The sequence below is a fragment of the Rutidosis leptorrhynchoides genome, chromosome 3 (assembly GCF_046630445.1).
Source record: "Rutidosis leptorrhynchoides isolate AG116_Rl617_1_P2 chromosome 3, CSIRO_AGI_Rlap_v1, whole genome shotgun sequence".
NCBI lineage: Eukaryota > Viridiplantae > Streptophyta > Magnoliopsida > Asterales > Asteraceae > Rutidosis > Rutidosis leptorrhynchoides.
This window is the reverse complement of record NC_092335.1, coordinates 634,846,465-634,869,185: the sequence shown is the minus strand read 5'-3', so window position 1 is coordinate 634,869,185 and position 22,721 is coordinate 634,846,465. Positions and strand designations below refer to the sequence as shown.

Sequence of the window (22,721 nt, the reverse complement as noted above, 5' to 3'; positions counted from 1 at the left end):
ATATATTTACAACATTTCTAATACGTTTTAATGTTTTAATTTTATTAAGTCAGCTGTCCTCGTTAGTAACCTACAACTAGTTGTCCATAGTTGGATGTACAGAAATAAATTGATATATTATCTTGACCCAATCCACGACCCAGTGTATACACGTCTCAAGCTAGATCACAACTCAAAGTATATATATTTTTAGAATCAACCTCAACCCTGTATAGCTAACTCCAACATTACTGCATATAGAGTGTCTATGGTTGTTCCAAATAATATATATATATGGGTCGATATGATATGTCAACACATTTGCATACGTGTCTATGGTATCCCAAGATTACATAATATATTAGAATATATGTATTATACAATATAAGTTAGCTAGGATAAGAATAATATAGATTTGTTACCAATTTTCACGTAGCTACAACAAGTAAAAATATCCAAACTTGTTTTACCCATAACTTCTTCGTTTTAAATCCATTTTGAGTGAATCCAATTGCTATGGTTTCATATTGAACTTAAGTTTATGAATCTATACAGAAAAAGTATAAGTTTATAGTCAGAAATACAGGTTACAAGTCGTTTTTGTAAAGGTAGTCATTTCAGTTGAAAGAACGACGTCTAGATGACCATTTTGGAAAACATACTTCCACTTTGAGTTTAATCATAATTTTTGGATATAGTTTCATGTTCATAAGAAAAATCATTTTCCCAGAAGAAAAACTTTTAAATCAAAGCTTATCATAGTTTTTAATTAACTAACCCAAAACAGCCCGCGGTGTTACTACGACGGCGTATATCCAGTTTTACGGTATTTTTCATGTTTTCAGGTTTTAAATCATTAAGTTAGCATATAATATAGATATAGAACATGTATCTAGTTGATTTTAAAAGTCAAGTTAGAAGGATTAACTTTTGTTTGCGAACAAGTTTAGAATTAACTAAACTATGTTCTAGTGATTTCAAGTTTAAACCTTCGAATAAGGTAGTTTTATATATATGAATCAAATGATGTTATGAACATCATTACTACCTTAGGTTTTGTGGATAAACCTACTGAAAATAAGAAAAATAGATCTAGCTTCAAAGGATCCTTGGATGGCTTGAAAGTTCTTGAAGCAGAATCATGACACGAAAACAAATTCAAGTAAGATTTCTATTCGAAATAAGATTGTTATAGTTATTGAAATTGAATCAAAGTTTGAATATGAGTATTACCTTGTATTAGAAAGATATCTTACTGTAAATAAGAAAGATTTCTTGAGGTTGGATAATTAGTTCACAGGATTGGAAGTAAGCTAGCAAACTTGGAAGTATTCTTGATTTTATGAAACTAGAACATATAGAATTTATGAAGAACACTTAGAACTTGAAGATAGAACTTGAGAGAGATTAATTTGATGAAGAAAATTGAAGAATGAAAGTGTTTGTAGGTATTTTTGGTCGTTGGTATACGGATTAGATATAAAGGATGTGTAATTTTGTTTACATGTAAATAAGTCATGAATGATTACTAATATTTTTGTAATTTTATGAGATATTTCATGCTAGTTGCCAAATAATGGTTCCTACATATATTAAGTGACTCACATGGGCTACTAAGAGCTGATCATTAGAGTGTATATACCAATAGTACATACATCTAAAAGCTGTGTATTGTACGAGTACGAATACGGGTGCATACGAGTAGAATTGTTGATGAAACTGAACGAGGATGTAATTGTAAGCATTTTTGTTAAGTAGAAGTATTTTGATAAGTGTTTTAAAGTCTTTCAAAAGTGTATGAATACATATTAAAACACTACATGTATATACATTTTAACTGAGTCGTTAAGTCATCGTTAGTCGTTACATGTAAATATTGTTTTGAAGCCTTTAGGTTAACGATCTTGTTAAGTGTTGCTAACCCATTGTTTATTATATCAAATGAGATGTTAAATTATTATGATATATTAATATATCATGATATTATGATAATAATATATCATGTTAAATAATTACATTATCATGATATTATGATATATTAATATATCTTAATATGATATATATACAATTAAATGTCATTACAATGATAATCGTTACATATATGTCTCGTTTCGAAATCATTAAGTTAGTAGTCTTGTTTTTACATATGTAGTTCATTGTTAATATACTTAATGATATGTTTACTTATCATAATACCATGTTAACTATATATATATATATATATATATATATATATATATATATATATATATATATATATATATATATATATATATATATCCATATATATGACATCATATAGTTTTTACAAGTGTTAACGTTCGTGAATCACCGGTCAACTTGGGTGGTCAATTGTCTATATAAAACCTATTTCAATTAATCAAGTCTTAACAAGTTTGATTGCTTAACATGTTGGAAACACTTAATCATATAAATATAAATTTCATTTCATATATATAAACATGGAAAAGTTCGGATCACTACAGTACCTACCCGTTAAATAAATTTCGTCCCGAAATTTTAAGCAGTTGGAGGTGTTGACGTATCTTCTGGAAATAAGTGCAGGTATTTCTTCTTCATCTAATATTCTCGTTCCCAGGTGAACTCGGGTCCTCTACGAGCATTCCATTGAACTTTAACAATTGGTATCTTGTTTTGCTTAAGTCTTTTAACCTCACGATCCAGTATTTCGACGGGTTCTTCGACGAATTGAAGTTTTTCGTTGATTTGGATTTCATCTAACAGAATAGTGAGATCTTCTTTAGCAAAATATTTCTTCAAATTTGAGACGTGTAAAGTGTTATGTACAGCCGCGAGTTATTGTGGTAATTCAAGTCGGTAAGCTACTGGTCCGACACGATCAATAATCTTGAATGGTCCTATATACCTTGGATTTAATTTCCCTCGTTTACCAAATCGAACAACGCCTTTTCAATGTGCAACCTTAAGCATGACCATCTCTCCAATTTTAAATTCTATATCTTTTCTTTTAATGTCGGCGTAGCTCTTTTGTCGACTTTGGGCGGTTTTCAACCGTTGTTGAATTTGGATGATATTCTCGGTAGTTTCTTGTATTATCTCCGGACCCGTAATCTGTCTATCCCCCACGTAACTCCAACAAATCGAAGACCTGCACTTTCTACCATAAAGTGCTTCAAACGGCGCCATCTCAATGCTTGAATGGTAGCTGTTGTTGTAAGAAAACTCTGCTAACGGTAGATGTCGATCCCAACTGTTTCCGAAATCAATAACACATGCTCGTAGCATGTCTTCAAGCGTTTGTATCATCCTTTCACTCTACCCATCAGTTTGTGGATGATAGGCAGTACTCATGTCTAGACGAGTTCCTAATGCTTGCTGTAATGTCTGCTAGAATCTTGAAATAAATCTGCCATCCCTATCAGAGATAATAGAGATTGGTATTCCATGTCTGGAGATGACTTCCTTCAAATACAGTCGTGCTAACTTCTCCATCTTGTCATCTTCTCTTATTGGCAGGAAGTGTGCTGATTTGGTGAGACGATCAACTATTACCCAAATAGTATCAAAACCACTTGCAGTCCTTGGCAATTTAGTGATGAAATCCATGGTAATGTTTTCCCATTTCCATTTCGGGATTTCGGGTTGTTGAAGTTGACCTGATGGTTTCTGATGCTCAGTTTTGAGCTTAGAATACGTCAAACATTCCCCTACGTATTTAGCAACATCGGCTTTCATACCTGGACACCAAAAATGTTTCTTAAGATCCTTGTACATCTTTCCCGTTCCAGGATGTATTGAGTATCTGGTTTTATGAGCTTCTCTAAGTACCATTTCTCTCATATCTCCAAATTTTGGTACCCAAATTCTTTCAGCCCTATACCGGGTTCCGTCTTCCTGAATATTAAGATGCTTCTCCGATCCTTTGGGAATTTCATCCTTTAAATTTCCCTCTTTTAAAACTCCTTGTTGCGCCTCCTTTATTTGAGCAGTAAGGTTATTGTGAATCATTATATTCATAGCTTTTACTCGAATGGGTTCTCTGTCCTTTCTACTCAAAGCGTCGGCTACCACATTCGCCTTCCCCGGGTGGTAACGAATTTCAAAGTCGTAATCATTCAACAATTCAATCCACCTGCGCTGCCTCATGTTCAGTTGTTTCTGATTAAATATATGTTGAAGACTTTTGTGGTCGGTATATATAATACTTTTGACCCCATATAAGTAGTGCCTCCATGTCTTTAATGCAAAAACAACCGCGCCTAATTCCAAATCATGCGTCATATAATTCTGCTCATGAATCTTCAATTATCTAGACGCATAATCAATTACCTTCGTTCGTTGTATTAATACACAACCGATACCTTGCTTTAAAGCGTCACAATATATCACAAAATCATCATTTCCTTCAGGTAATGACAATATAGGTGCCGTAGTTAACTTTTTCTTTAACAATTGAAACGCTTTCTCTTGTTCATCCTTCCATTCAAATTTCCTCCCTTTATGCGTTAATGCAGTCAAGGGTTTTGCTATTCTGGAAAAATCTTGGATGAACCTTCTGTAGTAACCAGCTAGCCCTAAAAAATTGGCGTATATGCTTCGGAGTTTTCGAGGTTTCCCATTTTTCAACTGTTTCAATCTTTGCTGGATCCACCTGAATACCTTCTTTGTTCACTATGTGACCGAGGAATTGAACTTCTTCTAACCAAAATGCACAATTTGAAAACTTACCGTAAAGTTTTTCTTTTCTCATCAACTATAGCACTGTTCTTAAATGTTCTTCATGCTCTTGATCATTCTTCGAGTAAATAAGTATGTCATCGATGAAAACAATGACAAACTTGTCAAGATATGGCCCACATACTCGGTTCATGAGGTCCATGAACACAGCTGGTGCATTCGTCAATCCAAACGATATAACCATAAACTCGTAATGACCGTAACGCATCCTAAAAGCAGTCTTTGGAATATCATCCTCCTTCACCCGCATTTGATGATACCCAGAACATAAATCAATCTTCGAATAAACCGACGAGCCTTGTAGTTGATCAAATAAGTCGTCAATTCTCGGTAGTGGGTAGCGGTTCTTGATGGTAAGTTTGTTCCACTCTCGGTAGTCGATACATAACCTAAATGTACTATCTTTCTTCTTGACAAACAAAATAGGAGCTCCCCACGGTGATGTGCTTGGTCGAATGAAACCACGCTCTAAAATTTCTTGTAATTGGCTCTGAAGTTCCTTCATTTCGCTAGGTGCGAGTCTGTATGGAGCACGAGCTATTGGTGCAGCTCCCGATACAAGGTCTATTTGAAATTCAACGGATCGGTGTGGAGGTAGTCCCGGTAATTCTTTCAGAAATACATCGGGAAATTCTTTTGCGATTGGAACATCAAAACTCCCTAACTCTACTGGTATCAAGTCAATCTTAAATATTTTGCTAACCAGTTTAATTTCTCGATTCCGACATATATTATCTGCTGTAATTAATTTACCGTTTTCTAATTCGAGTAAAAATTTATTTTCCAAGGGCGTCGGTGAACAACTTAGTTTAGCATAAAAATCTCTATTCATATAGCTTCTATCCGCACCCGAATCAAATAAAATATAAGTAGATTTATTGTCAATGAGAAACGTACCCGTAACAAGCTCCGGGTTTTCCTGCTCTTCTGCCGTATTAATATTCAAAACTCTTCCGTGGCCCTGCCCATTAGTATTCCCCTGATTCGGGCAATTTCTACTAAAGTGGCCCGATTTTCCACATTCAAAACAAACTATGGCGGTATTATTTGTTCCGTCATTATTTGTTCCTTTAGTTCTGTTATGCATTGGTCCGTAGATTTCGCACTTCTTCGGGCTATGAACATTTCTTTTACACCTGTTTCAAAATGTCGTGCAGAACCCCAGGTGATGCTCTTCACATCTTTGGCATGCCTGTTTTTGGTTTTTGTTGCCATTGTTGTTATTGATATTGTTGTTGGGATTGTTATTGTTGCTGTTGTTGTTATTGTTGTTATTGTTGTTGGGCCGGTTATTGTAGTTATTGTTGGGACGTTTGTTGAAGTTGTTGTTGCGATTGATGTTGCGATTATTGGGATAGTTGTTGCGATTTTGGTTGTGATTGTTGTTGTTGTATTGGTGACTCTTGTCATTGATTTCTTCCCACTTTCTATTGAGTTGTTTCATGTTAGCCTCTTCGGTGGCCTGCTCTTTAATCCTTCCTTCAATCTGGTTCACTAATTTGTGAGCCATTCGACTTGCCTTTTTTATGGAGGCGGGCTCGTGTGAACTCACATCTTCTTGAATTCTTTCCGGTAACCCTTTTACAAATGCGTCGATCTTCTCTTCTTCGTCTTCAAACGTTCTGGGATACAATAGGCACAATTCTGTGAATCATCGTTCGTACGTGGTGATATTGAAACCTTGCATTCGTAATCCTCTAAGCTCTACCTTGAGCTTATTGACCTCGTTCCTGGGATGATACTGCTCGTTCATCAATTGCTTGAATGCTGACCATGGTAGTGCGTAAGCAGCATCTTGTCCTACCTGCTCGAGATATGTATTCCACCACGTTAACGCCGTACCTGTGAAGGTATGCGTAGCGTACTTAACTTTGTCCTCTTTAGTACACTTACTTATGGCAAACACCGATTCGACCTTCTTGGTCTACCGTTTCAATCCAATTGGTCCTTCGGTTTCATCAAATTCTAAAGGTTTGCAGGCAGTGAATTCTTTGTAGGAGCATCCTACATGATTTCTTGCGGAATTAGTTCCACTGCTAGATCCAGAGTTATTGTTATTTTGCATTGCAGCCTGCACTGCGGCTATGTTCGCAGCAAGGAAAACACGAAAGTCTTCCTCACTCATGTTCAAGTTCTGACGAGTCGCCGGTGCCATTTTCTTCAAAATAGCCAAAAGAATTAAGTTAATCATATAGAATTTAAGAGTAGTCAATAGTATTTCATAGCATAATATGAACTTATTTATAAAAGCTTTTTCTTCATATTAGCATTTTATAGTTTTAATTCGGGTATTACCTACCCGTTAAGTTCATACTTAGCAGCTATTATACACTTCAACTACTACGATTCTATATGAAAAACTTATTACAATAATATTTCGCGTTCAAACTTTGTACAATATTTTACAAACTTACAAAACCGCTATAATACATATAGGATGAAATATAGCACATAATAACTTTGCTACTCGGCAGCTATGAAGGCAATTCTAGTTAATACGCAAGTTGTTCAGCAAAAGAAATAAAGACACGTAATTCATAAGTCCAGAAACAAGTCATGCATTCAGGTTTTACTAAGACGACTTCCCATCCTTGATCTTGTGGAAAATAACCGTTATGATCATTGGCTAGGCAGCATGTTGTAATGTCATCAAAAGGACGAGGGTTTTGTAATGTCCAACAGCCACGTAATAATCTAAAAACCTTGTTTCTCACTCCAACTACTGAATCCGTCACTTGTGGGAAGGTTTTATTTAAAAGCTGCAATCCGATGTTCTTTTTCTCACTTTGGTAAGAAGCAAACATCACTAACCCGTAAGCATAACATGCTTCTTTATGTTGCATGTTAGAAGCTCTTTCTAATTCACGAAATCCTATGTTGGGATATGTTGAGTCAAAATAGGTTCTTAACCCGTAGCGTAAAATTACATTTGGGTTCCCCGCATTTAATGCTTTAAAGAAAACACGGCGTAACTTACGGTCTCCTCAATGTGATATACCCCACCTATCAAAGGAAAGCCTTTTATAAACTAAGGCATTTCTGAAAAGTCTTTCAAATGTTTGACAAGTTAATTTCGCCATAACTAAATGTGCTGATGAATTCTGATCGACTCTAGACAAGATTTCCTCAATCATATCCTCTGGTAGGCCTTCTAAAATATTTGGTTGTCTACCCTTAACGTCCATTTTGTTTTTATACTGTAAAATAGACAAGGATTAGATTCGTAAAAGATAATTGACAAACAATACAAGCAAATTTTACATAGAACATAAAAGTACAAGCACACTACAATACATATAATATACAACATGATTACAACCCTCTAATCTGAATCACTGGTTTCTTCTTCTTCGGACTTGGTTCGTTTTCCTAATTTTCTAGGAATATATGGTGTTCCTCTAATACGAGCCGTCGTTTTTCACAATGGTTTAGAAAAACCTGGTGGTTTAGAGGTTCCCGGGTCATTGTTACATTTTAGGAAATACGGATGTTGCCGATACATATAAAGTTCATCGGGGTTGGAATCAGGTTTCTCTATTTTTATACCTTTTCCCTTATTATTTTCTTTCGCTTTATTAAATTGGGTTGAGGTAATTTCTATAACATCATCGAAATCCTCATCGGGATCTGATTCATCGGAAAATTGATAATCTTCCCAATATTTTGCTTCCTCGGCGGAAACACCATTGACCATTATTAACTTTGGTCCGTTGGTTGAGGAATTTTTTTTATTTAATCGATTTACTTTAGGTATCAATATTTATTCCTCCGGAACCTCTTCTTCTTCCGGTTCCTTCTCTTCTGATTCCTCTTCTTTAGGTTCCTCTTCTTCCGGTTCCCCTTCTTCCTGTTCCCCTTCTTCCGGTTCCTCTTCTTCCGGTTCCTCTTCGGGAATTTGTGAATCTTCCCAAATTATATTCGACTCGTCATTATTATTAGGTGAGTCGATGGGATTTGTACTAGTGGTAGACATCTATCACACAATATCAAACACATTAAGAGGTTAATATATCACATAATATTTACATGTTAATAATATATAGTTTCCAACAAAAGTGTTAAGCAATCGTTTTTAAAGAAAAAAATGGTCGAAGTCCAGACTCACTAATGTATCCTAACAAACTCGATAAGATACACTAATGCAAATTTCTGGTTCTCTAAGACCAACGCTCGGATACCAACTGAAATGTCCCGTTCATATTGATTATAAACGTTCCATATTAATTGATTTCGTTGCGAGGTTTTGACCTCTATATGAGACGTTTTTCAAAGACTGCATTCATTTTTAAAACAACCATAACCTTTATTTTATCGATAAAGGTTTAAAAAGCATTACGTAGATTATCAAATAATGATAATCTAAAATATACCGTTTACACACGACCATTACAAAATGGTTTACAATATGAATATATTACATCAAAAATAAGTTTCTTGAATGCAGTTTTACATAATATCATACAAGCATGGACTCCAAATCTTGTCCTTATTTTAGTATGCAACAGCGGAAGCTCTTAATAATCACCTAAGAATAAACATGCTTAAAACGTCAACAAAAATGTTGGTGAGTTATAGGTTTAACCTATATATTATCAAATCATAATAATAGACCACAAGATTTCATATTTCAATACATCCCATACATAGAGATAAAAATCATTCATACGGTGAACACCTGGTAACCGACATTAACAAGATGCATATAAGAATATCCCCATCATTCCGGGACATCCATCAGATACGATATAAAAACTCAAAGTACTAAAGCATCCACTACAACGGATGGGGTTTGTTGGGCCCAATAGATCTATCTTTAGGATTCGCGTTAATTAGTAGACTGGTTTACTGATTCTTAGGTTACCAAGTAAAAGAGGCATATTCGGCTTCGATCGTTCAACCATAGAAAGTAGTTTCATGTACTTGTGTCTATTTTGTAAAACATTTATAAAGCTACATGTATTCTCATCCCAAAAATATTAGATTTTAAAAGTGGGACTATAACTCACTTTCACAGATTTTTTACTTCGTCGGGAAGTAAGACTTGGCTACTGGTCGATTCACGAACCTATAACAAATATGTACATATCTATCAACGTATGTTCAAAATATATTTACAACATTTCTAATACGTTTTAATGTTTTAAGTTTATTAAGTCAGCTGTCCTCGTTAGTAACCTACAATTAGTTGTCCATAGTTAGATGTACAGAAATAAATTGATATATTATCTTGACCCAATCCATGACCCAGTGTATACACGTCTCAGGCTAGATCACAACTCAAAGTATATATATTTTTGGAATCAACCTCAACCCTGTATAGCTAACTCTAACATTACTGCATATAGAGTGTCTATGGTAGTTCCAAATAATATAAATAGATGGGTCGATATGATATGTCAAAACATTTGCATATGTGTCTATGGTATCCCAAGATTACATAATATATTAGAATATATATATTATACACTATAAGTTAGCTAGGATATGATTAATATAGATTTGTTACCAATTTTCACGTAGCTACAACAAGTAAAAATATCCAATCTTGTTTTACCCATAACTTCTTCGTTTTAAATCCATTTTGAGTGAATCCAATTGCTATGGTTTCATATTGAACTTAAGTTTATGAATCTATACAGAAAAAGTATAAGTTTATAGTCAGAAATACAGGTTACAAGTCGTTTTTGTAAAGGTAGTCATTTCAGTCGAAAGAACGACGTCTAGATGACCATTTTGGAAAACATACTTCCACTTTGAGTTTAATCATAATTTTTGGATATAGTTTCATGTTCATAAGAAAAATCATTTTCTCAGAAGAACAACTTTTAAATCAAAGTTTATCATAGTTTTTAATTAACTAACCCAAAACAGCCCGCGGTGTTACTACGACGGCGTATATCCAGTTTTACGGTGTTTTTCGTGTTTTTGGGTTTTAAATCATTAAGTTAGCATATCATATAGATATAGAACATGTGTCTAGTTGATTTTAAAAGTCAAGTTAGAAGGATTAACTTTTGTTTGCGAACAAATTTAGAATTAACTAAACAATGTTCTAGTAATTTCAAGTTTAAACCTTCGAATAAGGTAGTTTTATATATATGAATCGAATGATGTTATGAACATCATTACTACCTTAGGTTTTGTGGATAAACCTACTGAAAATGATAAAAATAGATCTAGCTTCAAAGGATCCTTGGATGGCTTGAAAGTTCTTGAAGCAGAATAATGACACGAAAACAAATTCAAGTAAGATTTTCACTCGAAATAAGATTGTTATAGTTATAGAAATTGAATAAAAGTTTGAATATGAGTATTACCTTGTATTATAAAGATATCTTACTGTAAAAAAGAAAGATTTCTTGAGGTTGGATAATCACTTTACAAGATTGGAAGTAAGCTAGCAAACTTGGAAGTATTCTTGATTTTATGAAACTAGAACTTATAGAATTTATGAAGAACACTTAGAACTTGAAGATAGAAACTTGAGAGAGATCAATTTGATGAAGAAAATTGAAGAATTAAAGTATTTGTAGGTGTTTTTGGTCGTTGGTATATGGATTAGATATAAAGGATGTGTAATTTTGTTTACATGTAAATAAGTTATGAATGATTACTAATATTTTTGTAATTTTATGAGATATTTCATGCTAGTTGCCAAATGATGGTTCCCACATGTGTTAGGTGACTCACATGGGCTGCTAAGAGCTGATCATTGGAGTGTATATACCAATAGTACATACATCTAAAAGCTGTGTATTGTACGAGTACGAATACGGGTGCATACGAGTAGAATTGTTGATGAAACTGAACGAGGATGTAATTGCAAGCATTTTTGTTAAGTATAAGTATTTTGATAAGTGTCTTGAAGTCTTTCAAAAGTGTATGAATACATATTAAAACACTACATGTATATACATTTTAACTGAGTCGTTAAGTCATCGTTAGTCGTTACATGTAAATGTTGTTTTGAAGCCTTTAGGTTAACGATCCTGTTAAGTGTTGTTAACCCATTGTTTATTATATCAAATGAGATGTTAAATTATTACATTATCATGATATTATGATATATTAATATATCTTAATATGATATATATACAATTAAATGTCATTACAATGATAATCGTTACATATATGTCTCGTTTCGAAATCATTAAGTTAGTAGTCTTGTTTTTACATATGTAGTTCATTGTTAATATACTTAATGATATGTTTACTTATCATAATACCATGTTAACTATATATATATATATATATATATATATATATATATATATATATATATATATATATATATATATATATATATATATATATATATATATATATATATATATATCCATATATATGACATCATATAGTTTTTACAAGTTTTAATGTTCGTGAATCACCGGTCAACTTGGGTGGTCAATTGTCTATATAAAACCTATTTCAATTAATCAAGTCTTAACAAGTTTGATTGCTTAACATGTTGGAAACACTTAATCATATAAATATCAATTTCATTTAATATATATAAACATGAAAAAGTTCGGGTCACTACAATTATTTAGTTATTGCGTTGTCATACAATATAATCAAATCCAAACACTATTAATTTATAACACGTTTTGATACAACTGATATTTAATTCTAATTATCTTGAACGCATAATCAATTTTCAAAACACAAACTCAAACACCCTCTAATTCGCTTGATAATTGCAATGGTTAGAGCTCAGTATCGTATTGCTTATTGTATTTGAAGTTTTTAATTATTATCTTTTCTTTTCTATTCTACATTTCTAATTTTCTCATTATCATTATTATCATTATGATATACAGAGTTGACTCGACTACATGTGTGAAGTATACAGTCGAACAAGGCCCTAAATTTTGAAGGACACAAAATTTCAAGATCCCTATATTATAACACATACATTAGTAATATTTGTTTTTCATAAATTAAATCATGAAAACTTGTTTATTAGACAATTTAATCGCACATTAACTTATTTACAATTGGTAAATATTTAGTACTATATATCATTTTGCATGGTGGAATCTGTGGGCTTCGAGGTAGTTGGTAAAGAGAAGAGGGTTTACAAATTGAATAAAAGTTTGTATGGATTGAAACTAGCACCTCGACAATGGTACTTGAAGTTCGATGACCTTATGGCTAGGAGCGGCTTCATGAGAAGCAATTTGGATCATTGTTGTTACTTGAAGAAATTCAAGTCTTTATATGTTAAATTGTTACTTTATGTTGATGATATGTTGATTGCAGGATCGGACATGTTGGAGATCAACAGGTTGAAGACACAATTGTCTCATGAGTTCGAGATGAAAAAATTAGGGGCCTCTAATAAATTCTTGAGATGAGGATTACACACAATCGGGTTGAAGTTACTTTATCTTTGTCTCAAACCAAGTATATTGAGAAAGTGTTGAGGCGACTCAACATGAAAGATTCAAAGGCTAGAACCATGTCTTTAGGCAGTACTTTGAAGTTAACGAAGATTCAATCACCTACAACGGATGAAGACAAAGAGGAAATGGCTCAAGTTCTATATGCATCGGCGGTAGGTAGTTGTATGTATGCAGTGGTGTGCACAAGACCCGACATAGCTCATGCGGTGGGAGTTGTGAGTCACTTTATGTCAACTCCGGGTATGGAGCATTGGGAGTGAGTAAAGTAGCTTTTGCGCTACTTGAAACTTGAAAGGTACTTCTAAAAGGGGTTTGCAATACACTAAAATTGATTCCATTTTGAGAGGTACGTTGATGTTGATTTGGGTGGTTGTGGCGATTCGGGGAAAAGCACTAGGGGGATGTTTTCACGGTTGGAAAGACGGTGATTAATTGGATGTCGAGACTTCAAAAGAGTGTTGCGGTGTCAACAACGGAGGCCGAATATATGATCGTCGCCAAAGCAAGCAAAGAACTTATTTGGTTAAAGAATTTCATGGTGAAGTTAGGACGAGTTCAGATTGTGTCTTGCACAGTGATAATGAAAGTGCTATTCATTTAGGAAGAATCCGGTGTTTCATGGTCGTACAAAACACATCAATATTTAATATTTGAAAATAAGATATTTATTAATAATAAAAATAAAATACAAATAATTAAATAAAATAATTAATAAAAAACATACAATATAAAATCAATAAAAAACATACAATCAATAATAATATTTCTCTAGGTTGAGATCTACGGTTATTTGGTAATCCGAGTTTCAGTCACATTTTGGTGAACGACTTTATATGCTGCTAAGGTGAGTTTCATTTGCTCCCTTTTTAAATGCTTTCGGAATCTATATTTTTGGGCTGAGAATACATGCACTTTATTTTAAACGCAATGGATACAAGTACATACTTAATTCTACACTGAGTTTGAACCGAAAATCCCTTAGCTTTGGTAACTAGTAACTGCCGGTTATAAGAACTGGTGGGCGCGAGTAGTTGTATATGGATCCATAGGGCTTGATATCCCCGTCCGAGCTAGAGCACTAGCCTTTTAACGGACGTATGCTATTTGAGAAGCGTACACGTTGGTTTGCGTGTATTATTAAGATGATTATACAAAGGGTATAAATTATATATACGTTAAGTTTAGTTATCAGGGTGCTCAATTTCGTAGAATATTTTGATAAACGTTTCTGGATGAAACAACTGAAATCTTGTGATCCAACTTTATGTACAGATTATGCAAAACATTAAAACTATGAACTCACCAACCTTTGTGTTGACACTTGTTAGCATGTTTATTCTCAGGTTCCCTAGAAGTCTTCCGCTGTTTGCTTATATGTTAGACAAGCTATGTGCATGGAGTCTTACATGGCATATTTTTCAAGGAAACGTTGCATTCGCCAAATCATCACCATGTATCTTATTTTGACTGCATTGTCAACGGAAGTACTAATGTAAACTATTATTTACGGTGATTGTCTATATGTAGAAATTATCAGATGTCGAAAACCTTTGATTTAAATATTCATTTATGGTGTGCCTTTTCAAAAGAATGCAATGTTTACAAAACGTATCATATAGAGGTCAAATACCTCGCAATGAAATCGATGAATGACGTGTTCGTCCATATGGATTTGGAGCGATCGTCACAAAACTTAATTTATAGGTCAACGACCGATTTCTCGAAAAAATCGGTCAACTTCTCGGAAAAATCGGTCAAATCTAGGAAATTATCTCAAAAGTCAAATATTTATACATATATTTATTCAAAAACATATATTTATATTAAAAGTAAACGAAAGTCAACCACCGAGTTCTCCCGAGTTCTCCCCGATTTCTTCGAGAACTCCTAAAAATTGTCCCGCCGAGAACTCCCCGAGTTCCGAGTTCTTCAACCTTGCCTATAAGTATCAAAAAGTTGAAAGCGTGGAAAAATATGGTGTCAAAAATTTGAAGTGTCAAAAAATTTGAAGGTCTATAACTTTTTGACTATTTTAAAGTGTCAAAAAGTTTTCTTTTGGCAATTTTAAGTGTCAAAAACTTAGTAACACCTATAGGTGTTAAAAAATGTCAAATTATTTACATTTTAAGGTGTTAAAAAATAATGTAAACATAATAAAAAAAAAATTGTAGTGCACTTTTATAACAACATTAACTTTATATATTATCTTTTTTTTTTTTTTTTTTTTTTTTTTTTTTTTTTTTACGAGAAACCCCACTATGGGCCAGAGCACATTGGCCCCCCCACCGCAGGTAAACCCCGGGTAAACGGCAAGCCAGCCCTCCACCGCTACCAGGTAAGGCATTCTCCAGTTTGGTCATTAAATGCGGGCACCCCTTAGGATTGAACCCGAGACCTCTCCTTCACTGAAAGTGCTGTAGCCTGGATGGTTTACTTTATATATTATCTTCTTTAGGGAAAAAATTACACAATAGAATACAGTGAGCAGATCATGATCGTCCGCAAATCAAGTAATAGTGCTACATAATTTGCATCAATAAGCAAACATAATAGGAAAAAGAACATAAATATCCGTCCAATTCACACGAACATTTAATTTTAACATCGAGGAAGATCAGAAGGAGGAGGTAGTAATGTTTCCGATTCACCAACTCCATCTTCAACGATGAACGCCATTGCAAAACCCCAAACCAAATGTGTATCAATGTGACAATGCATGAACCAAACCCCTGTTACACAATATCATTGTTACTCCTAGCTGATACTTCTAATTTAGAAAATCAAATATTGTGAGTATGATAATAAAGATTTAAAATTCATATGAGTTTACCTGGATTATCAGCTACGAATCTGATTACAGCCCAACCACCAACTGGGACATCGACTGTATTCCTTTGTGGCGGATCAACAAGATTAAAGTTAGCAGTATCTCGCGACGGATTAAAATTACCAAAACCTTGACCCACAATGTAAAAATGGTAACCATGAAGATGAACAGGATGATCTTCGGTTGAAAAGATTGATGTATCTTGTAGCACAATCTGCACACTAGACCCAAACTTTAACTTATAAACTTTCGTTCCCTTAACGGGCTGCCATAGCCCACGAGGGACGTTGCCAGTGTAATCGAATTTGACAGGTGGCACAGGTGGAAAATCTGCTGTGTAAATATTAGGAATCTTTTGTGTGTACGCTTGTAATAACGACGCTCGTTTTGGTAGTATAAAAGATACATTGTTCATACTAGCACCAAATCGCGTGTTATTAGGCCCTTGACATCTAGGTCCAGGTGTGCAGTTAAAAAACCCTAATCCCACTGCGAAAAACAGATTTTCGTCTATTTTTGTAGGGACGATTTGTTTACCAGGACTTTTTAATTTGTTCGAAAACGCTGTGACTGTATTCGTGTCGTTGTAGGCTGGAAGTTGCGGTAAAATCGGTTGTGAAGTAGAGGATTTGTATTCTAAGATAGCTGTGGCGGTGGTGTTATCAAACGGAACGTTTTGAGCACTTGCATAAGCTCGAGCAGCCATGTAGTAGCGCCCGGGCAGCTGGTCAGCAGTCAGAAGGACGTCGGTTGTTTGACCGGGCGCAAGCATGATGACGTTGGTTGTAAATTGCTTGGTGTAAAGTGCATCAGTTGCTACAACCGTTAATTTATGGTTCGCAACGCTGAAAAATAGCTGTTGGTTGAGTGCGGCGTTGATGATTCTTAAAAGAACTGTATCTCCTTTGTTTACTTTAAGTTTTGTGGTACCTGTTAATAAGAAGCAGCAAATGGGTCGGCCCGTTTTCTGATGGATAGTTTTACAGTTATATATTAGGATGATTAGATTAGATAGTTAACCTGGACTTGAACATCTGAAAAGATCGCCGGGCTGGCCATTGATAGTGATAGCATCTGAAATGTTCGGAGCTGCACCGGTGAACAACGCTTGTCTTAGGACACTAATCACCTTTCGGTCCCACCATTCCCCTGTTTCGATTTATCCCAAAGTTAGAATAATAAGTATTCTACCAAAATTTTATAATTTGCTAATGACAACTGTAAGTGATTTTCGTTTATGTGCATAAAATAGTTGTACGTGACGGTTACACATTGACTTTGCAGTGACAATTATTAAGTTGTACAACCATTTTATGCAAGCTAATGACAGTCCAGGCTGTCGTTAGAAAAATCTAAAGCTTATACATCTATGTACCTAAAATAACAGGAAATTCAATTTTGGGCTTTAAAAAGGGGTAAGAAGACCCCATTTTAGGACGAATGACAAGTGCACCATAAACAGTTGCTCGTAGCCATTTGCTATGAGCATGCCACCACAATGTTCCCTCCTGGTCTGTTATAGTGAACCTGTATGTGTAACTTGCTCCTGACTGAATTGGACACTGGGTTACATATTCAGGCCCATCAGCCCACGGGTTCCTTAGCTGACGTACTCCATGCCTAAAAAAACAAAAAAGCATATATTACATAAATCAACATTAGGCTGTTAATCAATTAACAATGTGTATATTGAAAGTTAAAATGTTATACCAATGGATTGTGACGTTGTAAGGAGAAGCATTCGTTACTTTAACGACAAGAGTATCCCCGTTTTGTACTTCAAGAGTCGGGCCTGGAAATTGCCCGTTAACGTTAACAATTCTATGGGTTCTACACAGCCTTGTTGCTGGTTGTTCTTGAACCTGTAACAAACCAAATGTAGTTAGCGCAAACGAAAGCAGAAGGGTTAGCAAGAGACTACGAGTAGTGAACATTATACCGCGAGTTTTGTGTTAAGTTTTTTTTTTTAGGAATAGTGTGTGAAGGTTTGTTGTGTGTTGAGAGTGCGGTAAACGGGTCGGTTTATATAGAACGGGTTGGGGCTATAAGTGATGGGGTTAGGTTATAAGTCAAATAGTGAAGTTAGAATACAGGAAACATAAACCAACTACAAGATGATTTTGGTGTAACGACTTAGTTTATTATTTGAGTGATTGAACTTTGGAGTTTGGAGGCTTGTTTTTGTTGTCATGCATGAAATACTTACATGGTTGTGGCTCTTAAATTTAACTTGCTATAACTTAAATTTTGGTTTACTGAAGCAGCTTGGATAGTTTATCAATCTAGTGCAAAAATTACAATCTATTATATATTATATATAGATTATTTTTGAAATTATTTAATTTAATTTAATTTAATTTAATTTTATAATTAAAATAATTAAGCTTTTATAAATTGAAAAAGAGGGGGAAATTGAGGTTTTTGTTTAATGTGTGGTGTGGGTTGGGAGAATAGTTGGTTTACTTGCTTGCCTATCCGTACGGCAGATAATTAAAAGGCTTTCACTTATGTATTCATTCATTCTCATTCATTTTATTTGCATATAACCCAACAAATAATTTGGGTAGTCGTATATTAGTACTTTCTGCTGAACGATATAAATTCTATCATATGTTATATTGCTTGATTGTTTATTGACGCACAAATGAGTTACGGAGTGTATTATAAACAAGTTTAATGGATTTATCCAAAGTTTAAGGAACTATTAATACCTTCACGTATAGAATTCATCTGTCCCATATTAAGGGCATAATACAATTTAAACGTCTTATTTTTTCTATTTATGAACGTGGATCATTAATTTGAGATTTCTCAAAATGAAATGGTGAACTATTAATATGTGAGTGAAGGAGTGTTTAATTATTTTAGTAAGAAAACTTTTGAATATGCTCCACTTTCGAATGTAAAAATGTGTGAGCGTTTGAGCAACTTGATTTCGTATTTATTATAATACAAATATTAGAAATGATTAACTTGCTGTCCGAAAACATCCAGTCGAAGTAGTATAGTGGTAAGTATTCCCGCCTGTCACGCGGGTGACCCGGGTTCGATCCCCGGCTTCGGCGTTCGAGTATTTTTCAATAATCTTTCTCTATCATACTGTAGCTTTACATTTGGGCTTTTGCTGTATTTTATTTTCCGAAAACATCCAGTCGAAGTAGTATAGTGGTAAGTATTCCCGCCTGTCACGCGGGTGACCCGGGTTCGATCCCCGGCTTCGGCGTTCGAGTATTTTTCAATAATCTTTCTCTATCATACTGTAGCTTTACATTTGGGCTTTTGCTGTATTTTATTTTCCGAAAACATCCAGTCGAAGTAGTATAGTGGTAAGTATTCCCGCTTGTCACGCGGGTGACCCGGGTTCGATCCCCGGCTTCGGCGTTCGAGTATTTTTCAATAATCTTTCCCTATCATACTGTAGCTTTACATTTGGGCTTTTGCTGTATTTTATTTTTGGCCTAGCCCACTTAGTATCAAGACACGAAATACCCAAAATTTAGAACGAAACATGAATGAACAACAAATATATCATCCTGAAACTTCTGTAAGACAACCCTAAAACCGTAATAAGTTCCCAATTGAACTTCAATCATTAAACCCTGACGACTTTGCTAAAGTTCATTTCTAGTGCAGTAATGTGAGTTTTACAAGTGTAAACGAGCTGACTGTGCGTTTCGAGCTTAATATTTGAAGTTTGAGTTTGACTCATTTCTATATATACAGTACGTAGTTATTATTACATAGATTAGATTAGATTAATATTATATCTTTAAAAAAATGAAGTATATAGATGAATGTTTGTTAAAGCTCGATGTAAAAAGCTCTAGCTGGTTTACTAAACGAGCTCCAAATTATGTTCAAGCTCTAGATCGAGCTCGTTTAAGCTCACATCGAATTAAGCGTTTGATGAGTTAAACTCGAGTAATTCGCGAGTAGCTGGAATCAATTACACCCTAAAATTATAAATTTCTCTATATAAGGAGAACCCGTTATTTAGTAATAAACCAGGTTTTATTATTCAATTTGTATTAGAAAGATCCAATATTTGTCTCGCTTATCACATTATTTGTGTACCATGTCATATAAGTTTACTCAGACTCTTTTAAGTATAATAATGTGAAGTTGGTTTTGGTTGATTGGACTATACAAAAAGAATGTAATATCCTAACAATAAATTGAGTGAGCACCAAATTCTTAGTTGCACCAAATTCTATTTGGTTAAGACTATGTTCAGCAAGTTACAGTTAAAAGTTCATCTGAACCTATCAATACTTATGGAGTCTTGCAACAAGTTCATAAATCAATGGGTGCATTCTTCATTGCCTTTGTAATTAGCTTTATTTTCGTTTCGTCTTCAGCTGCAGATACAGAGACACATTTTCGTGATTTCGTTGTAAGTAATTAATCTTTTACGTTTTCGTTATTATTTTGTGATGTTTTATGTCTTGATTTCACCAACCTGTTTGCGAAAATAGGTTCAAGAAACGCCTGTAAAGAGACTTTGCAGAACGAAGAATATCATAACTGTAAATGGGCAGTTCCCGGGTCCAGCGTTAGAGGTTTGGGATGGAGACACCCTTGTAGTCAACGTCTTGAATAACGCTCGTTACAATGTCACCATACACTGGTATATATATGTTTGTTGTAGTTGTAAATTTTATTTTAAGAGGCATATGTATTCGACTTGTTCTAACGAAAATGATTATGGGTCAGGCATGGGATTCGGCAGCTTGGTACACCATGGGCTGATGGTCCAGACCGGGTTACTCAATGTCCAATCCAACCAGGAGCCAGTTATACATATCGGTTCACTATTATAAACCAGGAGGGGACACTATGGTGGCATGCTCATAGTCAATGGCTAAGAGCTACAGTTTATGGTGCGCTTATAATTTATCCTAAACGCGGATCTACTTACCCTTTCGAGCTTCCTAAATTAGAAATCCCCATTCTTCTTGGTAAGTGATGCAATGATGAACTCACAAATACTTTCACACAAATTAATATAACCATAATTATGGTAGTTACTAATGGTTTTTATTAACAGGGCAATGGTGGAATCAGGATATTATCAGCGTCCTAAACCAGGCGTTGTTTTCTGGTGGGACTCCAAACATTTCGGATGCGTTTACCATCAACGGCCAACCTGGTGACCTCTATAGATGCTCTAACAAAGGTAAAATCGTTCACCTTGTTAATCATTACAAATTAGATTAACCAGTAATGTGTCTAGGAATCCATATAAGAAATGCGCTACAAACAAACCATCACAAGATAGCCTAGTGGTTGACGTCCTGATATTCTCACAAGAGATCTCATAGTGCAGACTGTCATTCACGGGCACCGGAGAGACTAGATGAGTCCGTCGACGTTTTACTACGTCCAAACCTCACCAGCAACATATCTTAGTTTGACAAATAAAGGGCCAGAAACGAGCACGGGACAACCCAGTTAAACCACGTATATCTGAGAAATGATATTCGCCCTCACGGGTAACCTGAAAAGCAAAAGCCACCTCTTCAGTTTACTACAGTAAATGTGTTTTTTTCCCTAGAAATGATATTCAGGCATAAGAAAGTTGGCCTAACGCAGCATGTCAATCATCAAGTGATTCTTAGAAAAAGCGCCATTTTCAAGTGCAATCTTAGATGATTGATGAGTTGTGACGTTAGGCCAACTTTTAGGCCTGAGCATTATTTCACTTTGTTGTATACCTAGTTACTTTTCGATACTTATATGTTTAAACTGATGTGCTTCGTATCGTTTCACAGATACGATGAAATTCTACGTAGAAAGTGGTGATAAAATCCTCATAAGGGTAATCAACTCGGCTCTGAATCAACAGCTTTTTTTTACAGTCGCAAACCACCAACTACTTGTTGTTGCAGTCGACGCACTCTACACCAAACCATTCACAACCACAACTCTCATGCTCGGGCCCGGTCAAACAACCGACGTCATTCTAGTCGCAAACCAACCTCCAGGACTTTACTATATAGCAGCCCGTGCATACGAAAGCGCCCAAAACGCCCCATTCGACAAAACCACCACAACCGCTATTCTTGCCTACAAATACGTTCCTTGCAGTAACCAAATCGGAACACCAACAAAACCAATCTTACCACAGTTACCAAACTACAACGATACAGCCACTGTAACCGCATTCACAACTCAATTAAAAAGCCCATCTAATGTCTCAGTTCCAATCGATATAACCGATGACTTGTTTTTCACAATCGGGTTAGGTCTAATAAATTGCAACCCGGGACCCACCTGTCAAGGCCCGAATAACACCCGGTTTGCTGCTAGCATGAACAACGTATCGTTCGTATTACCACAAACAACTTCATTACTACAAGCTCACTACCAAAACATACCAAATGTGTTCACTACTGACTTCCCTCGGGTCCCACCGATACCGTTTGACTACACTGGGAACGTTTCTCGTGCACTTTGGCAGCCCGTTCCCGGGACTAAACTATACAAACTTAAATTCAATTCTCAAGTACAAATTGTGTTACATGATACTGCAATTGTTTCGACTGAGGATCACCCGGTTCATCTTCATGGATACCATTTTTACATTGTTGGTCAAGGTTTCGGCAACTTTGATCGAGTAACAGACACTGCTACATTTAACCTCGTTGATCCACCACGACGAAACACGGTTAACGTGCCCGTTGGTGGGTGGTCAGTTATTAGATTTGTCGCAGATAATCCAGGTATATATTATCTTTTCGATCATAAACAACAACAATACTGAATCTCACGAATATAAGTTATATTATCAT

General features: G+C 35.0%; 1 protein-coding gene and 3 non-coding genes across 4 annotated transcripts; 3 read left to right on the top strand and 1 right to left on the bottom strand.

The window, feature by feature from the left end:
• Positions 1-15,701: 15,701 nt before the first annotated feature.
• Positions 15,702-22,094, bottom strand: LOC139902373 (laccase-12-like). The gene is made up of 7 exons (XM_071885006.1): positions 22,053-22,094; positions 21,787-21,828; positions 17,641-17,792; positions 17,306-17,550; positions 16,951-17,079; positions 15,934-16,860; positions 15,702-15,832 (listed from the first exon to the last, which is right to left on the bottom strand). Exons 1-7 carry the CDS (start codon positions 22,092-22,094, stop codon positions 15,702-15,704), a joined length of 1,668 nt encoding a protein of 555 aa, XP_071741107.1.
• On the top strand, positions 18,924-18,995 carry TRNAD-GUC (transfer RNA aspartic acid (anticodon GUC)). The gene has a single exon. It is a non-coding gene; the product is annotated as a tRNA-Asp (tRNA).
• Positions 19,082-19,153, top strand: TRNAD-GUC (transfer RNA aspartic acid (anticodon GUC)). Its single transcript has one exon. It is a non-coding gene; the product is annotated as a tRNA-Asp (tRNA).
• TRNAD-GUC (transfer RNA aspartic acid (anticodon GUC)) lies at positions 19,240-19,311 on the top strand. The gene has a single exon. It is a non-coding gene; the product is annotated as a tRNA-Asp (tRNA).
• Positions 22,095-22,721: the final 627 nt, after the last annotated feature.

What these genes read in the sequence shown, in the direction of transcription:
- LOC139902373 (XM_071885006.1), bottom strand. Translation starts at nt 22,094, where the DNA reads ATGCGGTTACAGTGGCTGTATCGTTGTAGTTTGGTAACTGTG. An exon ending in TACAACGTCACAATCCATTG is followed by an intron (nt 17,551 to 17,640) that starts GTATAACATTTT and finishes TTGTTTTTTTAG; the next exon opens with GCATGGAGTACGTCAGCTAA. An exon ending in TGAATTTCCTGTTATTTTAG is followed by an intron (nt 17,080 to 17,305) that starts GTACATAGATGT and finishes AAATCGAAACAG; the next exon opens with GGGAATGGTGGGACCGAAAG.